General features: G+C 37.2%; 1 protein-coding gene across 6 annotated transcripts in view; it reads right to left on the minus strand.

Annotated features, from left to right (window-relative positions):
• Positions 1–394: 394 nt before the first annotated feature.
• LOC143024845 (putative peptidase C1-like protein F26E4.3) overlaps positions 395–24,042 on the minus strand; it is a 315,569-nt gene continuing 291,921 nt past the window's right edge. For all 6 annotated transcript variants that reach the window (XM_076184134.1, XM_076184133.1, XM_076184132.1 and 3 more), the window contains 7 exons: positions 13,290–13,473; positions 12,576–12,736; positions 7,232–7,366; positions 6,257–6,374; positions 3,669–3,762; positions 1,801–1,952; positions 395–990 (listed from right to left, as the gene is read on the minus strand). In XM_076184134.1, the coding sequence (XP_076040249.1) occupies positions 772–990; positions 1,801–1,952; positions 3,669–3,762; positions 6,257–6,374; positions 7,232–7,366; positions 12,576–12,736; positions 13,290–13,473 (1,063 nt within the window). In that variant the 3' untranslated portion in view covers positions 395–771. The remainder of the gene's footprint in view (positions 991–1,800; positions 1,953–3,668; positions 3,763–6,256; positions 6,375–7,231; positions 7,367–12,575; positions 12,737–13,289; positions 13,474–24,042) is intronic.

The raw sequence follows: 24,042 nt of genomic DNA on the forward strand, positions 1-24,042 counted from the left end.
TCTGAGGAAGTCTTCTTAAGGGACGATACATTAGTAATAAAACTCCTGTTTTTTTTTACATTTTACCTCACCACCCTTTCCACTCATTCTCATACATATGTCATATATATATATATATATATATATATATATATATATATATATATAGATATACTTTATATATATATGTATATAAATGTATGTATATATATATATGTATATATCTATACATATACATATATATATGTATATATATATATATATATTTATATATATATATATACTGTATATATATGTATATAATATATATATATATATATATATATATATATATATATATATATATATATATATATATATATATATATATATATATATATATATATATATATATATATATATATATATATATATATATATATATATATTATAAGAGTTGGGCTTGGCATAAGTGGCAGTGATAGGGTAACGGCAAGGAATTCTCCCTCTATGATTTCTATCCATATAAAGATTGGATGCATTGCCAAGAGTATTAGTGTGATGTGTGATGCACCCAATGAAATGTTGATGAAGGCATTAGTGAGATATTGGACTTAAAGCTAATGGGAGAGTACTATCACATTCATGTATTTATAAACGTGATCTCTTTGAGGCTAGAATATCTCAAGGAGACCCATATCAGTTTCTGTATGTGAGATACTATGGGAGTTGGTATATTTTCTATTACTGGTAGCAGTTTCATTTTCAACCACATTCTTAAGCATTCTAACCAAAATAAGTTCTAAATTCCTTTTACACAGAGTTCAACTCATGGTGCTTCTTGTGGTGATGGCTGCGTTTGTGGTGTCTATCTGCTCTTCGATTGGTTCTGTAAGTTTGGGCTCCATGATTCCTTATCAGCCGAGCTCGTGCTGTGATGATGAAGTTCTCGATGTTTGACTCGTTGGTGCCTCGCTTGATCTTGAAGTATCCGTTCTCGCCCCACTCCCTGCCCCAAGAGTTGGCTACCACCTGAAAAAGAATGAAAGATCTATCAAGTGGAGAGGAAAATGAGGAAATTAAGGAGCATCAAGGATATAATGATTCTTGTTATTAGGATAAGGAATAGGGGTTGGGAAAGGTATATGAGGGGGAGGAATATGGGGTGAGGATGAGGGGAAGGAGCACTAGGAAGATAAGAAGGATGAGAAAGAGGATGAGGAAGAGGATGAGGAGAGGAAGATAATTTTAAGGACCTATGACATACACTTGTCACTGGTGATCCTGTGAGATGGATCTTGAAGAAAATAGAATTCTCTCCCTACTGACAACATTTGAAGCCCATCAACACCCTCACCTCTTCTGGAGGTGCAGTCCCTCCAGTCTCAGAACCAGGACCAGGACCTCAGTCAACTTTGGCTTATTATTTTCTCCACTCTTTTCCCATAAGGAGAGTTAACAGTCTCCTCCTACTACCTTGTGACATATACAGAGTCACACTAGTATAATACAGGCAATGATAAAATGTTTCTTCCCAGAGAGCTCTTTGGGAGGGCATGAGGACCTTTGCTAGATACAGTGGAGCTACTTGCTTCCAGCAAGCAAAACTCAAAGCAATAACTATTATTATCATGCCACTTTTCACCTGGAACCAATATCACATACTTCCAACTGGTGGTACCGCACTAATAAAGCACTAACAACCATTCAATTTTTCTTCCTAGGGAGATCTGTGGGAGGACCCATGGACTGTTGCCAGTGGCTGCAGGTTTCCAGCCATTGAAACTCAGGAAGTTAATGGTAATTATTACTAACTTATCACGTAATTATCCAGTTACTTACCCAGTATTTCATACGTCGACGGCCAACTGAAGTTTCTCCCCAGCCCACAATGCGTACTGAGTGGAGAGCAGTTCGCTCTGGGTTACGGATTCCCGTGAAGGTGTAGATGCCACTCTTATACATGAAGAAGTCATCATGGACAGTCATGGTGGCTAAAATGTAAAGAAAGACAAACTTTAGTTATATGCATTTTTGTATTTTTACAAATTTCATCAGATGACAAAAAGACCCAAAGATAATAAATCTATCAGTATACCAAGAGCTTTTTGCCCCTTACAAGGGAGGTAGCCAAGTCATAAAGCATACACCAACTCTGACCCAAGATAATAGATAACTAGATACAGTATCTCTTCCTTTTTCAAAATTTATTCTCCAGAAATATCATATTATCGATGTTTTTACCCTCCTGGCAAGTTACTAATGATTTCTACATCATACATATACCAAAGGCTTTTCCTCTCTTACAAGGGAGGTAGCCAAAAAAACAAAGGTATAAAATCCACTCCCACTCATTCCATCCCCACATACTCCACTCCCATTCACCCCACTCCCTCCCTCTTATCTTGGCTCCTCCTGGATGATGGGTCATCCCTGGATCTCGCTCATGCCCTGGGTCAGAGGCAGTGTTGCAAGACACAGCACATCCACAGCAAGGCCACTTCATTAAACCGGTGATCCCCCACCTCTCTGTCCCCTCATGCAGAAAATGAGAAGATGGGGAGAAATTCCTTTGGGCTGCGTCAAATTATTTTTTCACACATACTCCCTCACTCCCCATCCCCCACCCACTCCCTTTCATGCATGACAGCATCATCCATACACAACCATTCTCCATTCACCTCTATCTTCTGTCTTTTCCCATCCTTCCTCAACAGACATTCCCCTCTTTCCCAATGCTCCTTTTACCCCATCCATCCATCTCATCCTTGGTTGTCCCCTCATGTTCACTCCTTCCACCTCTGCCTTCCACACCTCTTTTACTAATCTTTCTTCACTCATTCTTTCCATGTGTCCAAACCATCCCAATATTCTTTCATCAACCCTATCTTCCAACTCCCTTTCCACCCCTGTTCTCCTCACCTCCTTGTTTCTCACTCTATCCAGCCTAGTTGGAAAACTCCTCCCAGACCCTCTTATGCCTTTGGTCTTTCTTAGGAATGTCCCCTTTGGGGCTACAGGAAGAAAGATGCCTAGTCCTATCCCCATCCTGTTTTTGTCACCTTTTATGACTCAAGTAGAAATACTTGGTGGCAGTATTCTTTTCCCCCACCATAGGGTTTGGCAAAATGAGAAATGAATATTCAGAGAGGTGGTACAGGACACCAACAAGAGTGGGGGGAGAGCATAATGGAGGGACAGTCACAGTATAATAAAGTATCATCATTTCTTGATGAATAGAAATTTCCTCTACCACAGACAAAATGAAGTGTGGCTCTGGTCTGTAGGGGCGCCCCCATATGAACCCAAAAGTATCAGCTGAATGCTACTGAGCAGCTTTCAACCCCATAATAACATGTAGCCAATACCCCAGATGGGTAATAATTTCTAAGCAAAAATATTTCCATTTGGTGCATCCTAACAAATTTCCATGTTATCCCACCAATAACCACCTCCTTCTAGTCTATGCCTATAGAACAGTTATACCCTAAAACTTCTTGTTTGGTTCCACTTATGACTTTTACTTCAAAATCTTAATGTACAAAGAATACCCATAAGCAAGGAAACAGGGGTCATACTGCCTTGCCTGGGTCTGATGTCACCAAATAGCTAGAGGTGAGATGATCCTACTGCAAATTGGATATCATTTTTGACAGAAGTGAACATGCTTTGTATACTTTGTTCCACAGCACTTCAGTTGCAACTCTTACCTTGCACAGGGCCATTCTCCATGATCTCGTACATTATGTCCTCCTCCTTGCTGGAAACACGGTATGGTGGTTCCATCTTGTACAGTTCCTTCCTCTGAAAATAAGAAAAAGAGAATGAAGAAAATCAGAGTTTCTTTCAGAGTTGATTCCCAGTGTGCATTAATGTGTGCATAAATAAACAATATATATATACAGTATATCTAATTCTCTGTCTAACACCTACCTCACTTAACATTTGCTCTCCTCTTGGCCTCCTTCACCTAGTGGTTTGTTTCCCTCCTTTTAAATCTAAATCTCTCTTCTGCTTCCTTATTTTTTCTTTGCAACCATTCCTACTATATTCACTTCTTTTCTGACACCATCACCCTCACCTCTTCATCCTACCATTTGCTAACTCTCCTTCTGTTCCCTCCTTTCCTCCTCATCCTACACACGCTAGCCTTCTGATTACTGAACAAAGAACAAAGAAGAGAAAGAGGAGATCTAATAGTCATTTACAGAATCATGAAAGGCATGGAAGTCCTTGACAGAGAAGGCTTATTAAAGTGGGATAAAAGAAAAACAAGGGGACATGAAAAGAAACTCAAAAAGGATAGTTATAGAGGAGAAAAAAAAAAAAAAAAAAAAGTTCTCCACGCAGAGTGGTGGATGTCTGGAACAAATTGGGTGAAACTAGATATTGTGAGATAAAAAGACAGGTCAATAAGAGCATAACTCCCCTTCCTGTATAATACAACTAGGTAAATGCATACACACACAGCCAAGTTGATCACCAGCCTAGGTTAGATAAACTGTACAAGAGACCAGACATGTTAGACCTACCCACATACATATATCAACAACTTTTTCCCCCTTACAAGGGAGTTAGCCAAAGTCAAACGCATAAATCCACTCCCACCCATTTCATCCCCACATATTCCACTCCCATTCACCACCCCTCCCTCCCTCACCCACTTTTCTGGGTCAGAAGCAATGTAGCAAGACACAGGACATCCACAGCAAGGCTGCTTCATTTAATCAGTGACCCCTCCCCTTCTCCATCCCCTCACGTAGAAAAAGAGAAGATGGAGAGAAATCTCTTCAGGCTGTGTCAAAATATCATTCAAACATACTCCCCCACCCACTCCCTTTCATGCATCACAGCATCATCCATACACAACCATTCTCCACTCATCTCTATCTTCTGTCTTTTCCCATCCTTCCTCAACAGACATTCCCCACTTCTCCAATGCCCCTTTTACCCCATCCATCCATCTCATCCTTGGTCACCCCTCATGTTCACTCCTTCCACACCTCCTTTACTAATCTTTCTTCACTCATTCTTTCCATGTGTCCAAACCATCCCAATACTCTTTCATCAACCCTATCTCCCAACTCCCTTTCCACCCCTGCTCTCCTCCTCACCTCCTCATTTCTCACTCTATCCAGCCTAGTAACCCCTATCATACTTCTCAGGCACCTCATCTCAAACACATTTAAACTCTTTCTCTCTTATGTTCCATGTTTCTGCCCCATACAGTGCTGTCAGCACAATCACTCCTTCATACAATCTCCTCTTATCATCTATTCCCAAATGTCTATTTCTCATTATACTTTTAATATCCCAAGGTATTTACTTGCTTCTCTCAATTTACATTCTACCTCCACTTCTCCCTTTCCTGCCACATTTGCACCTAAGTATCTAAAGCTATCCACTTCCTCCAACCTCTCTTCCTTAATACTCACTTCCAATTTGCTGCCATCCTCTCCCTTTGTACATCTCATCACCTTACTTTTACCCACATTTATCTTCAACTTTCTTCTTTCACATACCTTCCCAAACTCTGTCACTAACTTCCTTAATCCCTCCTCTGATCCTGCTACAAGCACAGTGTCGTCAGCAAACAACAACTGGGTTATCTCCCATTTTCCTCCATTTTCTTTAACCATCTCCAATCCCTGACCCATTACCTTTGCATTTATCTCTCGCGCCACCCCACCCATGTATGAATTGAACAGCCAAGGTAACATAACACATTTCTAGCGAAGTCCCACCTTTACCTCAAAACCCTCACTCTCTTCATTTCTAATTCTAACACAGGGTCTACTACTCTCAGAAAAATTCTTGACTGCTCTTAAAGCTTTCTTCCTATCCCATATATCTGCAATACCTCCCACAGTGCCTTCCTGTCTACATTGTCATAAGCCTTTTCCAAATCCATTAAGGCCCCAAAAAAACATCCTTACCTTTTCCTAAAGCTTTCTCATATATCTGCCTTACTACATATGCTAGACCTACTATCATTAGAAAAGAAAAGAAAAGAAAAGAAAAAAAGAGAGAGAGAAACAAGTGAACTAATTAGGGTGTTTAAGTCATTGATGGTAGTGGGTAAAACTGCCATAGAAGATCTTTTGGTTTGGGAAAGGAATGTGTCACAAGGTCACAAAATAAAGACTACATGCATAAGAGAGAGAGAGAGAGAGAGAGAGAGAGAGAGAGAGAGAGAGATAGAGAGATAGAGAGATAGAGAGAGAGAGAGAGAGAGAGAGATAGAGAGAGAGTCCCATTTCATGTATGTTGGCAGCAACATCTAACCCAAGAGACTTACATTGTTCCTTGTTACATGGCACCTCTGCGTAAGGAGGTTTGCACCCCTGGGGACCTTGCAGGAGCCTTTTTGTGAGGTGTGACCACTTTGGTAGGGGAAGCACTCTTCGTTGACCACTCTGTTGGAGGAGAGGTGAGGACAATTATCAATCCATTCATTTGAACTTGGTGGCGATTTATTCAATCAATCATATAAGTTCTACAGAGTAATAGCAATCTGTATAGGCTGCCTTTACTCAGACTCTCCACCTGATATTTTCTGTCACTATTCCCCATTTCTAATGGAACTGTCTTTAGTTCTTCTCAATTGCTACACACCATCTCACTTCACCAACCTTTCTTGTTTGACAGACATTTATGAAAAAAAAAGGGTCTAAACTTTAAAACAGAAAAAGAAAGTGTGCCTATGTATTAGACTAGGAAAGGAACTCTTTACTAAACTAGTCCAAACAACATCTAATGTGGATATGTGTCAGAAGGAAGAGTGAGTGAAATGAAGATGCTAACATTAATTCCCTGACTGGCATAGGGCATCATGACAGCTGAATGAAATTGTTTGAGATGAACCACTGATATATAATGAAAGGTTAAATCTTGACGGGTTACATTGATTTAGCCTGGTCCCACATTACAGAGTATTTGTTCCAAGACCAAACGATTATATTCAAGTGAGACACACGTTCAAGGGGTAAATGAGTTCTTCCACGGATGACAATTGTTGTTTTGATCACATGTTGGTATAAAGGGTGAAAGCACTTCAATGCCTCTGTTACAGTGAATGTTATAGTGATGCACTTTTTCAGATGTTTCCTAACATGAGATTATTTCATTCAGTTGAGGCAGATAAAAGCAGATGTAGTCATAACCCTGTTTCGGCCCTTAGCTGACTGAAATAATTTGGTGTTATCCATAACTCAGACTAAAATAAGAAAAAAAGAAGAAGAAGGAAAAGAAGAAGAAGAAGAAAAGTACTCGCCCAAAGCGTCTGAGGTAGTTCCAAGCCCTGTCGAGGTGTCCTCCCTTACAGCCCTGCTGGCCTCGTACGTCGCAGCTGATCAGGTTTTGGGTTGACAGCCGGACTCTCTCTTCACCGATGGACTCGATGGCGAATCTGGAAGCATTCGAGGGGGAAATAATTTGTTTATTCATTTGTTCACCTATTTACCTATTCATCATTAATTACATCTATTTATTTACTACCTTTTTGTTAATCTGTTTACTCACATATTTTTTCATTTACTTATTTATTTACTCATTTATGTACCTATCTCTTTATTCATTTATCTTAATATCTATTTATTAAAATCTGTAGGATGGTAGGTGATTTAGGCAGGCCTGGTTAGTTCAAATAAGAGTTAGGTTAGATTAGGTCAAGATAATCTAGGTTTACTGCAGGTATGATATCATGGGAAATCGTATAAAACTGCTTTCAAGAATGATTTCCTGGTCAATTTGAATAGAATGCACACAAAAAATGCAGACAAAGTTTTTGAATTCATCTCGTTGATTAAGAGAAACTCTTGAATAGGAAGATGAACCGAGGAGGCCTGGAAAAAGGACAGATATATATGTGTGTATATATATATATATATATATATATATATATATATATATATATATATATATATATATATACACATATATATATATATATATATATATATATATATATATATATATATATATATACAGTATATACATATATATATATATGTATATAGATAGATATGTATTTACCTAGTTGTATTTACCTAGTTGTATTTTACGGGAAGGGGAGCTATGCTCGTGGGGTCCCGTCTTCATATCTCATTTTATCTAAACTATTTTTAAATTCATGTATTGTTTTTGCACACACCACTTTCTCATCTAACTTGTTCCAACTGTCTATTACTTTGTGAGGAAAGCTGTTCTTTTTCAAATCTCTTCTATAGCTGTCTTTTTTTATTTTCTTTCCATGTCCTCTTGTATTTCTGTCATCCCATTTTATCAGATTCTCTCTATCAGTAATTTCTATGCCTTTCATGATTCTGTAAATAGCTATCAAATCTCCTCTCTCTCTTCTTTGCTCTAGTGTCTGTAGTTTAAGTTTTTGTAGTCTCTCTTCATATGATAGTTTTGAGAGTGTTGGTGCCAGTTTTGTAATTGCTCTTTGTATTCTTTCAAGTTTTTTTATACATTTTTTTGTACTTGGTGACCATATCGTTGCTGCATATTCCAATCTTGGTCTTATCAGGGTGATTAGGATTTTCCTCACCATTTCTTCATCCAGGTATGTAAATGCCACTTTGATTGTTCTTATTAAATTATAAGTTTCTCCAAAAATCTTATTTATATGTTTCTCAGGTGATATATTATTCATAACAATGACTCCCAGGTCCTTCTCATTTTCTACTTTTTTTATTCCTTCTTCTCCCAAATTATATGATCCTGTTATTCTGTTTTTGCTTTTTCCAAATTCCATTATACTACACTTTTTTGTATTGAACTCCATCTCCCACTTCCTACTCCATTCTTGTACTTTATTTAGATCTCTCTGTAGTGATTCACAATCTTCTTCAGTTTTCACTCTTTTCAGTAATTTTGCATCATCTGCAAAGAAGCTCATATAGCTTTCAATTCCTTCATCCATATCATTAATATATATAGCAAACATTATTGGGGCCAGAACTGTTCCCTGCGGGACACCGCTTATTACTTCATTCCATTTTGAGTGCTGATCTCTTATCACTACTCTCATTTTTCTTTCTTGCAAAAAGTCTTCCATCCAATTTAGCAATTTACCTTGTATTCCTCCTTCATATTCTAATTTCTTAAGCAACTTCTTATGTGGTACTTTGTCAAAAGCTTTTTTTAGGTCTAGAAATGCACAATCAGCCCATCCATCTCTTTCTTGTATTATATCTATTAGCCTTGAATAGAAACATATTAAATTGGTGACGCATGATCGTCCTTGTCTGAATCCAAATTGCCTTGGATTTAGTACGTTGTTTTTTTCCAAGTATTTTACCCATCTACTTTTGATAATTCTTTCACATATTTTTGCTATTGTACTTGTTAGAGAGACTGGTCTATAGTTGGTAGGTTCTTCTTTATTTCCTCCTTTATATATAGGTACTATATTTGCTTTTTTCCAATCTTCTGGAACTTTTCCTTCTTTTAAGGAACTGCTTATTATGCTATGTATTTTGTCTGCCAGTTCATTCCTGCATTCTTTCAGAATCCAGTTTGCTATTTCATCTGGCCCATGCGATTTTCTGACATCAAAATTACCCAAGTGTGTCAATATTTCATTCTTTGTTACTTCTATTTCTTCCATAGGGGGGACTTTTTCCTTCCACTCAATCTCTTCAGGTTGTATATTTTCCCTTGTAAACACTGATTTAAAATGTTTGTTCATAATTTCTGCCATTTCCATTTCCTCAGTGTATTCAACTCCTCCTTGTCTTAATTTCTCTAAGTCTTGTTTGTTTTTCAGTTTATTGTTTACAAATCTGTAGAATAGTTTTGGTTGATCTTTACACTTTTCTATAACATCTTTTTCATATTTTCTTTTTTCCTCTCTGCACTTTTGTACATATTCATTTCTATAACCAGTATATATTTTCCATTTTTCAGGTCTTCTGTCTTTTTTCCATCTGTTCCAGGCTTTGTCTCTTTTGTCCTTTAACTCCCTACAACTTTTGTTGTACCAGCATTTTACATATTCTTTTTCTTGTTTTTGTCTTGGGACATACTTTTCCACTCCTTTTTTGTAAATTTTTGTCAAAATATTCCATTTCTCTTCCACTGTTGTTTCTTCTTTGTATATTTCTTCCCAGTTTTCTTGTTGAAAGAATTCTCTTATTTTATCAAAGTTTGTTTTTTCATACATCATTCTTCCTTTTCTATATTGTTCATTTCTTTTCATATATTTTTCTTCATTAAGTTCCAGTTCAATCAATATGTGGTCACTTTTACCTATTGGTGTTTTATATTCAATCTTGTCCACTATTCTAGGTTCAGATGTAATTATTAAGTCTAGCCTCGATGGTTCTTCTTCATTTCTATACCTAGTGTTCTCTTGTATCCATTGTGTCATTGAATGGTCAGTAATCATCTCAAGTAGAGCATTTCCCCATGAGTCATCACCACTCTTTACTGTCATTTCTTCCCAGCAGATTTCTTTGCAATTAAAGTCGCCCATCATAACTATTCTTCCTCCGTCTTCCATTATTTTATTTAATGCTATCTTTGTGTCCTCTAACATACTTTTATGTTCACTCTCCTCCCATGAGGCTGTTTTCGGAGGCACATAATTGATCACAAATTTTCTGCTCTTCTTATCTCGGTCTTCCACTTCTATCATAATCATCTCTACTGTATTCTTTCCATATATGACACCTTTCACGTTTATATCCTTCTTTGTCAGGAACATAACTCCACCCCCTTGTTTTTTCTCTCTGTTTCTAATCCAATAATTGTATGTATCATGTCCTACACTGTTGGGTGGTAGTGGGCCTTTTAATTTTGTTTCTACAATTCCCATTATGTCCGGTTCTTTTTCTTTCAAATAATCATTCAGTTCATTCAATCCTGTTATCAATCCATCTATATTTGTGTAAGACACTCTTAGTTTTCTGCCACTTCCATTGTATTCTCTGTTTCCCTTATGTTTTTCTTTAGTATGTCGAACTGCTTTATTTTCATGTTCACTACTCTCCAATAGAATCTCTCTTTCTCTGACTCCGTTCTTTCCTCGTTTTTTGCCTTAGCTTCAATTCTTTTCTGCTTTTCTGCCTCTCTTTCCTCCTTATTCATTTCTCTTTTTATCCATACCTTTTTATATTGTTCATTTGTTGCTAGTTTCCCTGTCTTGGATAGAATTTTCTCTGCCGTTGTTTGTGACCTGAATTTAATCTTAATTGGTCTGGTCTTATCTGTACTATATTTTCCGAGTCTGAAATTTTTCCTCAATTTCCTTTATAATTTCTGGTTCATCTTCCTGGACTAATTTTAATAAACTGCTTACTCTTTCATTTTCCTCCTTGATTCTTGCGGTTCTATCTGGGTTATGTTTCTCTTCCATTCCTAATATAATTATACATTTCTTTTTGTCAGCTAATTCTCTTACTATATTCTCCTTCTGTCTCATCACTTTAATAACTGAGTCTTCATTATGTTCTTTCAATTGCTGTTTGACTATGTCAGTGAATGAAACCTTATTCCCTTCTTGAGTTATTCTCCAATTTTTAGCTTCTGTAGCTATTTTCTCTCTGTTTTCATTACTATTCTCCTTCAATTTCTCATTCTCCTCCTTTACATTTCCTAACTGTCTTTTTAGGTCCTCGAGTTCTTCAGTTAAGTGTCTGTTCGCCTTCTCTAGTTGTTCCAAACTTTCAATTCTCTGGTTAAGGGAGTCTACGGTTCCTAAGTTACGCTCCAAGTCCTCGATCACCTTATCAACTCTCTCCTCTAGTCTTATCAGTCGGGGGGGGGGGTTGTGTCCCCCCCACCCTCTTTAAATCCCTGGAACATATTCTCGTCACTTTCTTCTGTATTGCTCCTCTCTATACTTCTAATCTTTACATTTTTATTAGACATGTCATCCTCACTCAGTCTTTTGTTTACCTTCCGCTTGTCTGGCTGGGCCAAGTCTACTCCCTCCTCATTTCCTTCCATTTCCCTCAGTAATCCCTCCCCTTTTCCTCTTTCCCTACTTTCCCACTACTCCACGAGCAATTTCCCCCCCACCCTGCAAAAACACTAGGCACTTCTCTTTGCGTTGGGATCCACAGACTTCACTTTTCTTCAGAACGTCTTCTAAGCCGTCCATTCGTTGAAGTGTGTGTGTGTGTGAGTGGAAGGGCGGTGAGCTAAACACAGAGAACAGTTAGAGTTTTATTCACTGACGTTTCGTCCTTACTAGGACATTCTCAAAGTACAGAGAATGTCCTGGTAAGGACGAAACGTCAGTGAATAAATCTCCAACTGTTCTCTGTGTTTAGCTCACTGTCCTTCCACTCATTTGTCTTCCACCATACTTCAATATATATATATATATATATATATATATATATATATATATATATATATATATATATATATATATATATATATATATATATATATATATATATATATATATATATATATATATATATATATATATATATATATATATATATATATATATATATACGGTTAAGCTACACCTATACGAAAATGTACATCAGATCAATCCTCTCTCCCTCTAAAAAAAACAATAATAAATGAATAAATAAATAAGCAAATAAATAAATAAATAAATAAATAAAAGGAGGGAAGAAGTATCTCTAACTGACCTGTCCTCAGCTACAGACAGAGTGGAGAAAGCCCAAGATGCTCCACACCATCCCTGGTCGCGTATTCCGCTCACCAGAGATCCCCACTGAGTTCGAGCGTCGAAGAACCTGGGAATGCGGGTCTTGTCGTACACCAGAAGGATTGGGTACATCCTGGCTAACTGTAATATTTTCATATTTGTGACTAATAACGTAATGTTGATAAAAGTAAAACAATTCAGTATTTGTAATCTCATGGGGACAAAAAATATTATGTAGAATGTAAAATGAAAAAAAAAATACAAGAATAATAATACAAAAACAATAAATCCAATTATACAAAATAATAATAGCAACAATATTGACACTACTACTACTACTACTTCTATAAATATGATAACATTGTCGACAATTAAAAGAGAGTAGTGAGTGAGCACTATTTAGAGCAAAATATCCTCGCAAATCAACTCATTTCATCCATTCACCTTTGAATCGAACCCGAGGGGACTGACTACATTCCAAATAGATCGAAACCCCGTTCAGCTGAATAAAATCACCTGGAGTTATCCAGAAACAACAGGTTTATATACAAACAAGTGAGTTTACTTGGGGTTCTTCTGGACTAAATAAATAGAAAACAAAAACACTTGGATGAATCCAGTCCTGATGATCACCTGACATCACAGATAAAGCAGACGCGCCGGTCAACAGCAACCCATAACGACAACAACTCACCATACGATCCGTGTTCTTGGTGCCCATCCTGTAGATGAACCCATCGCTGGTCGTCCTGCCCCAGAACTCGGTGTAATTGGCCGCCCTCCAGCTGTGACGACCGGGAGCGTTGATGCGCCCCATGACCGTTTCGTCGATAAGGCAATCGTGGGTGGTGCAAGTGAAGTTCCCGTTATGACAGGTGCTGCGAAGGGGACCAAAGTAAGTGTACCAGTGGTGCTACTACATGCACTGACAGTTATAGTCATCTTTCAGTCTCAAGCCGGCCATGCGCAATCGTTAAAACAGATGTTGGTACAAAAGGAGAGAGTAGACATAGAAATGCAGAGAAAAATATTCTTACAATCATTCACACCACATGTGGTTCGACATTTAATAGAAATTGCTTACGAGAAAAACTATATCTAAACAATATACATACATATATACATAGGTAGATAGATACACACACACATAATTTCTTGCTCTACCTATCAATAGTACGACGTTAGACGTTATCATTTGGAAGAATACATACATACATCCATACATATACACGTACATACATATAACAAAAGGCCTCGTTCTCCTTATAAGGGAGGTGGCGATTCAAGGTATCCACCCAACCGACATTCAATTTGATTTTCCTATTATCTTAGTTCCTCACGGATCAGAACCAATGCAGCAAGACACAGCACCTCCACGGGAGGTCACGACACCCGAAGCTAGTTTACCCGCCCCCTCCCCCTCCTGAAGTCAATATATGGCGACCCTTCCCCCACTTATTCGCTCACGAGTAATTAGAAGACAAAGAGAAATGCCTTCGGGCCGCGTCCATTCATCGCCCATGCACAACCACTTTCCACTCACACCTATCTCTTGCCCTCTCTCTTTCCTGATCGACAGGCATTTCCCTTTCATTCAAGGGCCCCTTTTCCCCATCCATCCCTCTGTTGACGAATATTCAAAATAAGCAAATATATGAATAAACGAATAAATAAGTAAACGAATGAATAAATAAATATATACTGTACATATAAATGCACACATATAAATGATCGAATAAATAGACAAATGAACAAATTAATGAATAGACAAATGGATGGATAAATAAATATTTAAATAAGTACATGAGTACTTAAACAAATATGTGAATAAATAAACAAATAGATGTAGGCCATTCATCAAGTGATACGTGCCGACTCACATCGGATGAGATGCACATTGGAACACTTCAAGTCTATGTTTCTGATTATGTCTGCGCGCGTCTAGAATGTTCTAGTCTCAAGCTACTGGTTAGAGGATGCGATCTCTTTTGATGTAGTATTAAGTCTAGACGTGTTTATTTCTTGTTAAATTGACTGTTCCTAGCCAGAAGGTAATATCTCTGTTTTTTTAGCGGGTTTTGTTTTACACACGCTGAACCTTAATCCATCACTGTCACTAATCATTACTCTCCTAGCCCTAATGAGACTTTCACCCGAAAATAATTACGTTTTCTTTGTAGTACGTCAATTGTAACGTCGTATATTTGTGGCCTGAGGAACCGAAGCTGTCTGACTGCACATGGCAACAATATTTAGCACAATATTTTCAGAATCATTTTAGCAGGAAGCTGTCACCAAGACTTACTTGTTTCCTGAGAGTAGAGTATTCGTTGATGTCGGTTATTTTAACCCTTGTTCCTTTTGGTGGTGTTAATTCATAACGTGATAGAAATGTATTATTCTTTCTTAACCCCGAATATATTCTACTGTTGTATGATTTCATCAGACTTTATTTAAGGAAAAAGTAGGAAGTAAATTAAGCTTACATCTAATGAAGACCAACACTGACATATTTTGTTCATACATACATACATATACCAAAGGCTTTTCCCCCCTTACACGGGGGGGTAGCCAAAAAGAAAAAGGCATAGAAATCACTCCCACCCATTTCATTTCCTATATATTCCACTCCCCTCCACCCTCCTCCCTCCCTCCTATCTTGGCACCTCCTGGATGACGGGTCATCCCTGCATCCTGTCCACTGCCCTGTGTATTTTATGGAAACTGGAGAAAGTCAACGGTGTCAATGGCATCATTCAGCTTGTTTAGAAGAAATCCAAAAGACATTTAGAAGTATCGATCTCTTTCAACTTTACTAGATGTCTTTTGATAATCCGAACTCTAAGAAACAACTAAGCAGATAGAGCTAAATAAGATTTTAGCAATTTTAATTTATTTTTAGCATATGAGTCCATTTTCCCTAAAAAAAAAGATAGATTCAGGGGTGACTTGATATATGTCTTTAAGATTCTAAAGGGAACTGACATCAAAAGTGACAAAACTTTCACACTGAGTGAGAATCAGTCAAGAAATAATGGTCTCAAACTGCCAGGAAATAGCTTTAATTTGGAAGTGGGTAGAAACAACTTCAGCAACCGTGTAGTTAATGAAGGGAATAAACTTCCTGCAGAGGCAGTGCAATGTAGTTCAGTTCGAAGCTTTAAGATTCGTTTAGATAAACACCTAAGCAAGATGCTGTAATGCCTGCCTTTTATTTTACATTGTTTATTTGTTCGTTATTATTTGTCTGTTTGTTTATTATCATTTATATGATTATCATTTATTATGATTTATCTGTCCATTTATTATTTACCTGTTTATTAACTTTACCTATTTTTATTTATTCATTATTTATATTATTATTATTATTATATTTATCTATATGTTTATTTATCATTATTATAATTTCTTTGCATCCGACCTAGTTATGGACCAAAAGGTCTCCTGTCGGCATGCTCCTTTGTAATCCTTTGTAAGTAAACGAAGCCCAACTAAATGTGGCGTCAACGTCCCGTAGACTTAACTCAAATTCCATGCGTGTCGGCTAAAGCTATTCGTGCTGCGGTGTCACTCGATTATTTCAATATATCATATTCAATATTACAGTAAATTCGGATGCCAATTTTGAGCAGTAAAATAAATCCTCTGGCGACAACCAAAATGAAACTTCTGAACAAACATCGAACATCTATTGAGAATAAATCAAGCAGCTTTTGTAATTAAATCGTTTTAACGGTCCTCCACTTCACGAATGTCGGAAGCAACGGACAAGATCTGTTGCAGCCGACTCAGTCTATAAATCCCATGTGTATCGGACGGAGTTGTGGCAGCACTGAATACGAACCGATTTTAAAATAAAAAAAATATTCTATCATAGTGTATATTTACAGTGTACGGGTATTTTCAATTCTCAGATTGGATGGTGTGCTTAATTAAAAGTACAGTATTGTATCATCCCTCTTTCCTTCGCAATGCAATTGTTGATATTAGCCAGTAATGGGATAATGTCGGTTACTGCGGACAAGCGGCATTATCGGACCGATGCTCCCCTTTTTGTCCGTTAAAACGAGGGATAATATATATATATATATATATAGATATGTATATATATATATATACGTATATATATATATATATATATATATTCATATTCATATATATATATATATATATATATGTGTGTGTGTGTGTGTATTTATCTAGTTGTATTTACCTAGTTGTATTTTACGGGAAGGGGAGCTATGCTCGTGCGGTCCCGTCTTCATATCTCATTTTATCTAAACTATTTTTAAATTCATGTATTGTTTTTGCACACACCACTTTCTCATCTAACTTGTTCCAACTGTCTATTACTCTGTGAGGAAAGCTGTTCTTTTTCACATCTCTTCTATAGCTGTCTTTTTTTTATTTTCTTTCCGTGTCCTCTTGTATTTCTGTCATCCCATTTTATCAGATTCTCTCTATCAGTAATTTCTATGCCTTTCATGATTCTGTAAATAGCTATCAAATCTCCTCTCTCTCTTCTTTGCTCTAGTGTCTGTAGTTCAAGTTTTTCTAGTCTCTCTTCATATGATAGTTTTGAGAGTGTTGGTGCCAGTTTTGTAATTGTTCTTTGTATTCTTTCAAGTTTTTTTTATACATTTTTTTGTACTTGGTGACCATATCGTTGCTGCATATTCCAATCTTGGTCTTATCAGGGTGATTAGGATTTTCTTCACCATTTCTTCATCCAGGTATGTAAATGCAACTTTGATTGTTCTTATTAAATTATAAGTTTCTCCAAAAATCTTATTTACATGTTTCTCAGGTGACATATTATTCATAACAATGACTCCCAGGTCCTTCTCATTTTCTACTTTTTTTATTCCTTCTTCTCCCAATTTATATGATCCTGTTATTCTGTTTTTGCTTTTTCCAAATTCCATTATACTACACTTTTTGTATTGAACTCCATCTCCCACTTCCTACTCCATTCCTGTACTTTATTTAGATCTCTCTGTAGTGATTCACAATCTTCTTCAGTTTTCACTCTTTTCAGTAGTTTTGCATCATCTGCAAAGAAGCTCATATAGCTTTCAATTCCTTCATCCATATCATTAATATATATAGCAAACATTATTGGGGCCAGAACTGTTCCCTGCGGAACACCGCTTATTACTTCATCCCATTTTGAGTGCTGGTTTCTTATCTTTTCTTTCTTGCAAAAAGTCTTCCATCCAATTTAGTAGTTTGCCCTGTATTCCTCCTTGAGTTTCTAATTTCTTAAGCAACTTCTTATGTGGTACTTTGTCAAAAGCTTTCTTTAGGTCTAAAAATGCACAGTCCGCCCATCCATCTCTTTCTTGTATTATATCTATTAGCCTTGAATAGAAACATATTAAATTGGTGACGCATGATCGTCCTTGTCTGAATCCAAATTGCCTTGGATTTAACACTTTGTTTTTTTTCTAAATATTTTACCCATCTACTTTTGATAATTCTTTCTAAAATTTTTGATATTGTACTTGTTAGAGAGACTGGTCTATTGTTGGTAGGTTATTCTTTATTTCCTCCTTTATATACTGTATAGGTACTATATTTGCTTTTTTCCAATCTTCTGGAACTTTTCCTTCTTTCAAGGAACTATTTAGTATGCTATGTATTTTGTCTGCCAGTTCATTCCTGCATTCTTTCAGTATCCAGTTTGCTATTTCATCTGGTCCATGCGATTTTCTGACATCAATATTACTCAAGTGTGTTAATATTTCATTCTTTGTTACTTCTATTTCTTCCATAGGGGGGACTTTCTCTTTCCATTCGTTCTCTTCAGGTTGTATGTTCTCCCTTGTAAACACAGATTTAAAATGTTTGTTCATAATTTCCGCCATTTCCATTTCCTCAGTGTATTCAACTCCCTCTTGTCTTAATTTCTCCAAGTCTTGTTTGTTTTTCAGTTTATTGTTTACAAATCTGTAGAATAGTTTTGGTTGATCTTTACACTTTTCTATGATATCTTTTTCATATTTTCTCTTTTCCTCTCTGCACGTTTGTACATATTCATTTCTATAACAGGTATACATTTTCCATTTTTCAGGTCTTCTGTCTTTTTTCCATCTGGTCCAGGCTTTGTCTCTTTTGTCTTTTAACTCCCTACAACTTTTGTTGTACCAGCATTTTACATATTCTTTTTCTTGCTTTTGTCTTGGGATATACTTTTCCACTCCTTTTTTGTAAATTTTTGTCAAAATATTCCATTTCTCTTCTACTGTTGTATCTTCTTTGTGTATTTCTTCCCAGTTTTCCTTTGAAAGAATTCTCTTATTTTATCAAAGTTTGTTTTTTCATACATCGTTCTTCGTTTTCTATATTGTTCATTTCTTTTCATATATTTTTCTTCATTAAGTTCCAGTTCAATCAATATGTGGTCACTTTTAATTATTGGTGTTTTATATTCAATTTTGTCCACTATTCTAGGTTCGGATGTAATTATTAGGTCTAGTCTCGATGGTTCTTCTTCATTTCTATACCTAGTGTTCTCCTGTATCCATTGTGTCATTGTATGGTCAGTAACCATCTCAAGTAGAGCGTTTCCCCATGAGCCGTCTCCACCCTTTACTGTCATTTCTTCCCAGCAGATTTCTTTGCAATTAAAGTCGCCCATCTTAACTTTTTTTCCTCCCTCTTCCGTTATGTTGTTTTATGTTTTCTTTGTGTCCTCTACCATACTTTTATGTTCACTCTCCTTCCCATGAGGCTGTTTTCGGGGGCACATAATTTATCACAAACTTTCTGCTCTTCTTATCTCTGTCTTCTACTTCCATCATTATCATCTCTACTGTATTCTTTCCATATGTGACACACTTCACGTTTATATCCTTCTTAGTCAGGAACATAACTCCACCCCCTTCCTTTTTCACTCTGTTTCTAATCCAATAATTATATGCATCATGTCCTACACTGTTGGGTGGTAGTGGACCTTTTAATTTTGTTTCTACAATTCCCATTATGTCTGGTTCTTTTTCTTTCAAATAATCATTCAGCTCATTCAATCCTGTTATTAATCCATCTATATTTGTGTAAGACACTCTTAGTTTTCTGCCACTTCCATTGTGTTCTCTGTTTCCCTTTTGTTTTTCTCTTGTATGTCGACTTTCTTTAGTTTCATATTCACTACTCTCCAATAGAATCTCTCTTTTTCTGACTCCGTTCTTATCTCGTTTTTTTCCTTAGCTTCAAGTCTTTTCTGTTTTTCTTCCTCTCTTTCCTCTTTATTCATTTCCTTTTTTATCCATACCTTTTTATATTGTTCACTTGTTGCTAGTTTCCCTGTTTTGGATAAGATATTCTCAGCCGTAGTCTGTGACCTGAATTTAATCTTAATTGGTCTGGTCCTGTCTGTACTATATTTCCCGAGCCTGAATTTCTCTTCGATTTGTTTCATTATCTCTGGTTCATCTTCCTGAACTAATTCTAGTAAATTTCTTACTTTTTCATTTTCCTAATTGATTCTTGTGGTTCTATCTGGGTTATGTTTCTCTTCCATTCCTAATATAATTATACATTTCTTTTTATCTGCTAAGTCTCTTACTATATTCTCCTTCTGTGTCATCACTTTAATAACTGAGTTTTCAGTTTGTTCATTCATTTGCTGTCTGATTATGTGAGTGAATGGAACTTTGCTATTTTTTTATTTTTTTTCCAACCCTCCTTGTTCTCCTTATTATTCTCCTTTAAGACTTTATTCTCTTCTTTTACTTCTTTTAACTGTTTTTTTAATTCTTCAATTTCCTTAGTTAAGTTTTTGTTCGCCTTCTCTAGTTCCTCCCAATTTTTCAACCCTCCGTACAATGTTGTTAACATGACCGAACCTACGCTCCAAGTCCTCGATCATCTTATCGACCTTCTCTTCTAGTCTTGTCAGTCGGGGGGGGGGGGGTTTGTGTCCCCCCCACCCTCTTTAAATCCCTGGAAAATATTCTCATCACTTTCTACTGTATTGCTCTTATCTATACTTCTAATCTTTACATTTTTATTAGACATTTCATCGTCGCTCAGCTGGTCGGGGGGCCGTTTGTTTACCTTTCGCCTGTCTGCCTGGGCCAAGTCCTCTCCTTCCTCATTTCCTTCCATTTCCCTCAGCAATCCCTCCCCTTCTCCTCTTTCCCTACTTTCCCACTACCCCACGAGCAATTTCCCCCCACCCTGTAAATACAATAGGCACTTCTCTTTGCGTTGGGATCCACGAAACTTCAATTTTCTTCAGAACGTCTTCTAAGCCGTCCGTTCGTTGAAGTGTGTGTGTGTGTGTGTGTGTGTGTGTGTGTGTGTATTAATACAAAACTCATTTATGCTTTTGGCGTCTATACGAGTACTCGACTTATGCGTTTATTCTGACTGCCGCTTGGTTATTTTATTCAAATGAGAGGGAAGAACCTTCACAGGCGTCAAATGTCTTTGGGAATGATCATTTAGTATCAGTATTTGACTCTAAGGTTTGGTTTTGCTTTCACCAGACGCTTTCTTTCGGCTGGGGATTAACTTTTATTAACATCGAAGCAGGTTTAATCAACCCCTTTGCTTTTAACTCTAAATGAACGGTTTGCCAAACTCAAAAGATTTGATTCGGTTTACAGAGACGCCCTCCAGTCGGTAAAGAAGCCATAAATTTAGTTAAATTTTATTTGATACATTCTAGTTAACGTATTCTAGATAAACGTTCCGAATAATTCTATTGGGGGTTAAATCACGCTAACCAAAGTGTTTGTTTTGGTTCTCGAACTAAAAAGTTTGTTTTGGTTTTCGAACTAAAACGTTTGTTTTGGTTTTGGTTTATATGTTTTTGGGGGCCCGCCCGTCTCGTTTGTATGAACGATTGCAGTGCCAGATGAGCCGACTGTGGCACTAAGTGGCCTTTGCTCAGGGTGCCTGACCTTAACAGGACCATGTTCACAGTCACGTGACCTTCACACATCCCCTGGTGACCATAAAACATTGCCATCTGCATAATGCAACCTCTACTCGCTCCTTCCTTTCTCTCCTCTTCTTTATCATGTTTTATGCATTAACTGTTTGTCCATGTTCTTAATGTAGGAAATAAGTATACTTAGGCACGAACACACGCAGTTGTGGCGTTCGCGGCCGCCACTACGGCGGTCCGGGTTCGAATCCCGCCCAGGGCTGAAATATTTTCAGTATCGCTGCGCTGCGAGTCGTTACTCCAACTCTCGTGGGAGGGGAGTTGGGTTTGCGTGTGTGTGTGTGTGTGTGTGTGTGCATGCGTGCGTGTGTGTGTGTGTGTGTGTGAGTGCATGCGTGCGTGCGTGTGTGTGTGTGTGTGTGTGTGTGTGTGTGTGTGTGTATGTGTGTGTGTATGTGTGTCAGGTCACAGCATTGCCCATAGATCGGTAATACATGAGCTCTGATCTCTCATCCGGGAGGGTAGTAGCTGTCGATCACGAGTCCAACACGTGATCCAAGACCATGGTGATTTACACATATATTGCTGGTGTCGTGGATAGCGTTACGAATCGCCACTGTTGGGGTACCGAGTTCACGTCCCGGCACTGCTGACCGGGTTTAAGATTTGCTCAGGACATGGGAGATTCACTACGTAACTGCAAGCCGTTACTGTATCCCTTGATCAACGGGGTGGGCGTGTGATGTATGAAAGTTGTATTACCCATAGACCAAACCATAGAATCTCTGAAGCTCTCATCTAGAAGAGTAATAGATATCGATCACAAATACAACACGTGATTCAAGACAGTGGTGAATCACACACATTTACACACACGATCATATGCACAGGCGTGTGGATGTACACACGTTTACAATCACATACACATTTGTGATAAAGCACATACATGCACGAATGCACACATACATACACACACACACACTCACACTCTATATACACAATTAGATAAATAAATAAACGAAGATTCACACAATATGCATTCAGTCTCTGGCACTATTTATATAAGAAGTGACTCAAATGTACAAAAAATATATACACAAATGCGAATGTGTGTGTGTGTGTGTGTGTGTGTGTGTGTGTGTGTGTGTGTGCGTGACTGTATCTACACACATGTGACTTTTTTGTGTATTTGATGGCTGTGTACATTTACAAACGTGTATTATCTTTCTGTTTATTGAGTTTTGTGCCATCAAGCTTTGGATATATATCTAATTCTTTTTAGACCGACTATCACCCTGAAACAGTGGTGTAAAGTGGTAAGGAATGGTGAGAGGTAGAAATGGCGTGGGTTTCTAACATGACAATTTACACTTAATATATGATAGTGTGGGCGGGAATCGTCTCCCAGGTGGTGCGCGCCCACTAGTCGGCAAAATGTTCCCACGCATTGGCTTTCTGTTGACCATAGTTTACTATGAAGTTCCGTGTTGGGAGTTAAATGAGGAGTATGGCAGTTACGACGATGCATATATCCAAATTAAAAATTTCGGTCATTTCTATTAAAGAAAAAATAAATAAACAAAGAGGGAAGGACATACTTGAAAATTCCCGTTTTCTGTGATTGTGATGCTGCCTCTCCTCGCTGATGCTGATGACCAAACGCTATCGTGCAGATTTCTCTAATTCAACGGTAAGGTTTCTGTTTAAATGTTGCCTCTTTCTTAGTAAATGCATAAAATTATATTTTCTCTTAATTCTAATATATTCTTTTTCGGAACGGCATAGCAAATCAGTGATTTATATTCTATTGAAAAAATAAGCTAGGAAAGGGCACTGCTGTGACGTCCTGTACAAGTATGCAACGGACTAACAAAGTCAAGGACGAGGTACCGGTGACCGTTTGGAGCGACGATTTTCATCGTGCGAAGCTTGACCGCAACAAACCTGCCAATTGGCGCATAAACATTTAAATATTTTATTATGATAAGAACTTTTACTGTCTTGCTCATAATCCTGTACCTTATTTCTTCTTCAATGATACTGCCAGTTCATCCTGAATGGACCTCTCTCATGAAACAGGCAGACACCTTAGTCCTGAGGCGGGCAACTATCTTAAATGTGGATACAAAAATCAGCCAAATCTCTGATACAAAATTGTCTTGCTTGTCACTGGAGTAACATTATAAGCCTACATGCGAGTATGAGCTCACTTTACTTCCTAGGGCCGTAATCCGCCGCCCAGAGCAGCATGCGGTTACCAATGGTCACACGAAAAAAAAAAAAAAAAAAAAAAAAAAAAAAAAAAAAAAAAAATATATATATATATATATATATATATATATATATATATATATATATATATATATATATATATATATATATATATATATATATATATATATTAGTTATTTGTTTTAAGATGAGCGCTGGGTTTAGCTTACCGGAAAAGAGTCGTGTGCCTTCGCTGACGCATTTTTGTCATAAACGCACATTACCGCTTGTTCGGCATCCTAACTTTAAGATTTTATGGCTTCATTCACCTTATCCACTC

Source organism: Oratosquilla oratoria, chromosome 4 (genome assembly GCF_046742065.1).
Source record: "Oratosquilla oratoria isolate Oo_2021 chromosome 4, ASM4674206v1, whole genome shotgun sequence".
NCBI classification, from domain to species: Eukaryota; Metazoa; Arthropoda; class Malacostraca; order Stomatopoda; family Squillidae; genus Oratosquilla; species Oratosquilla oratoria.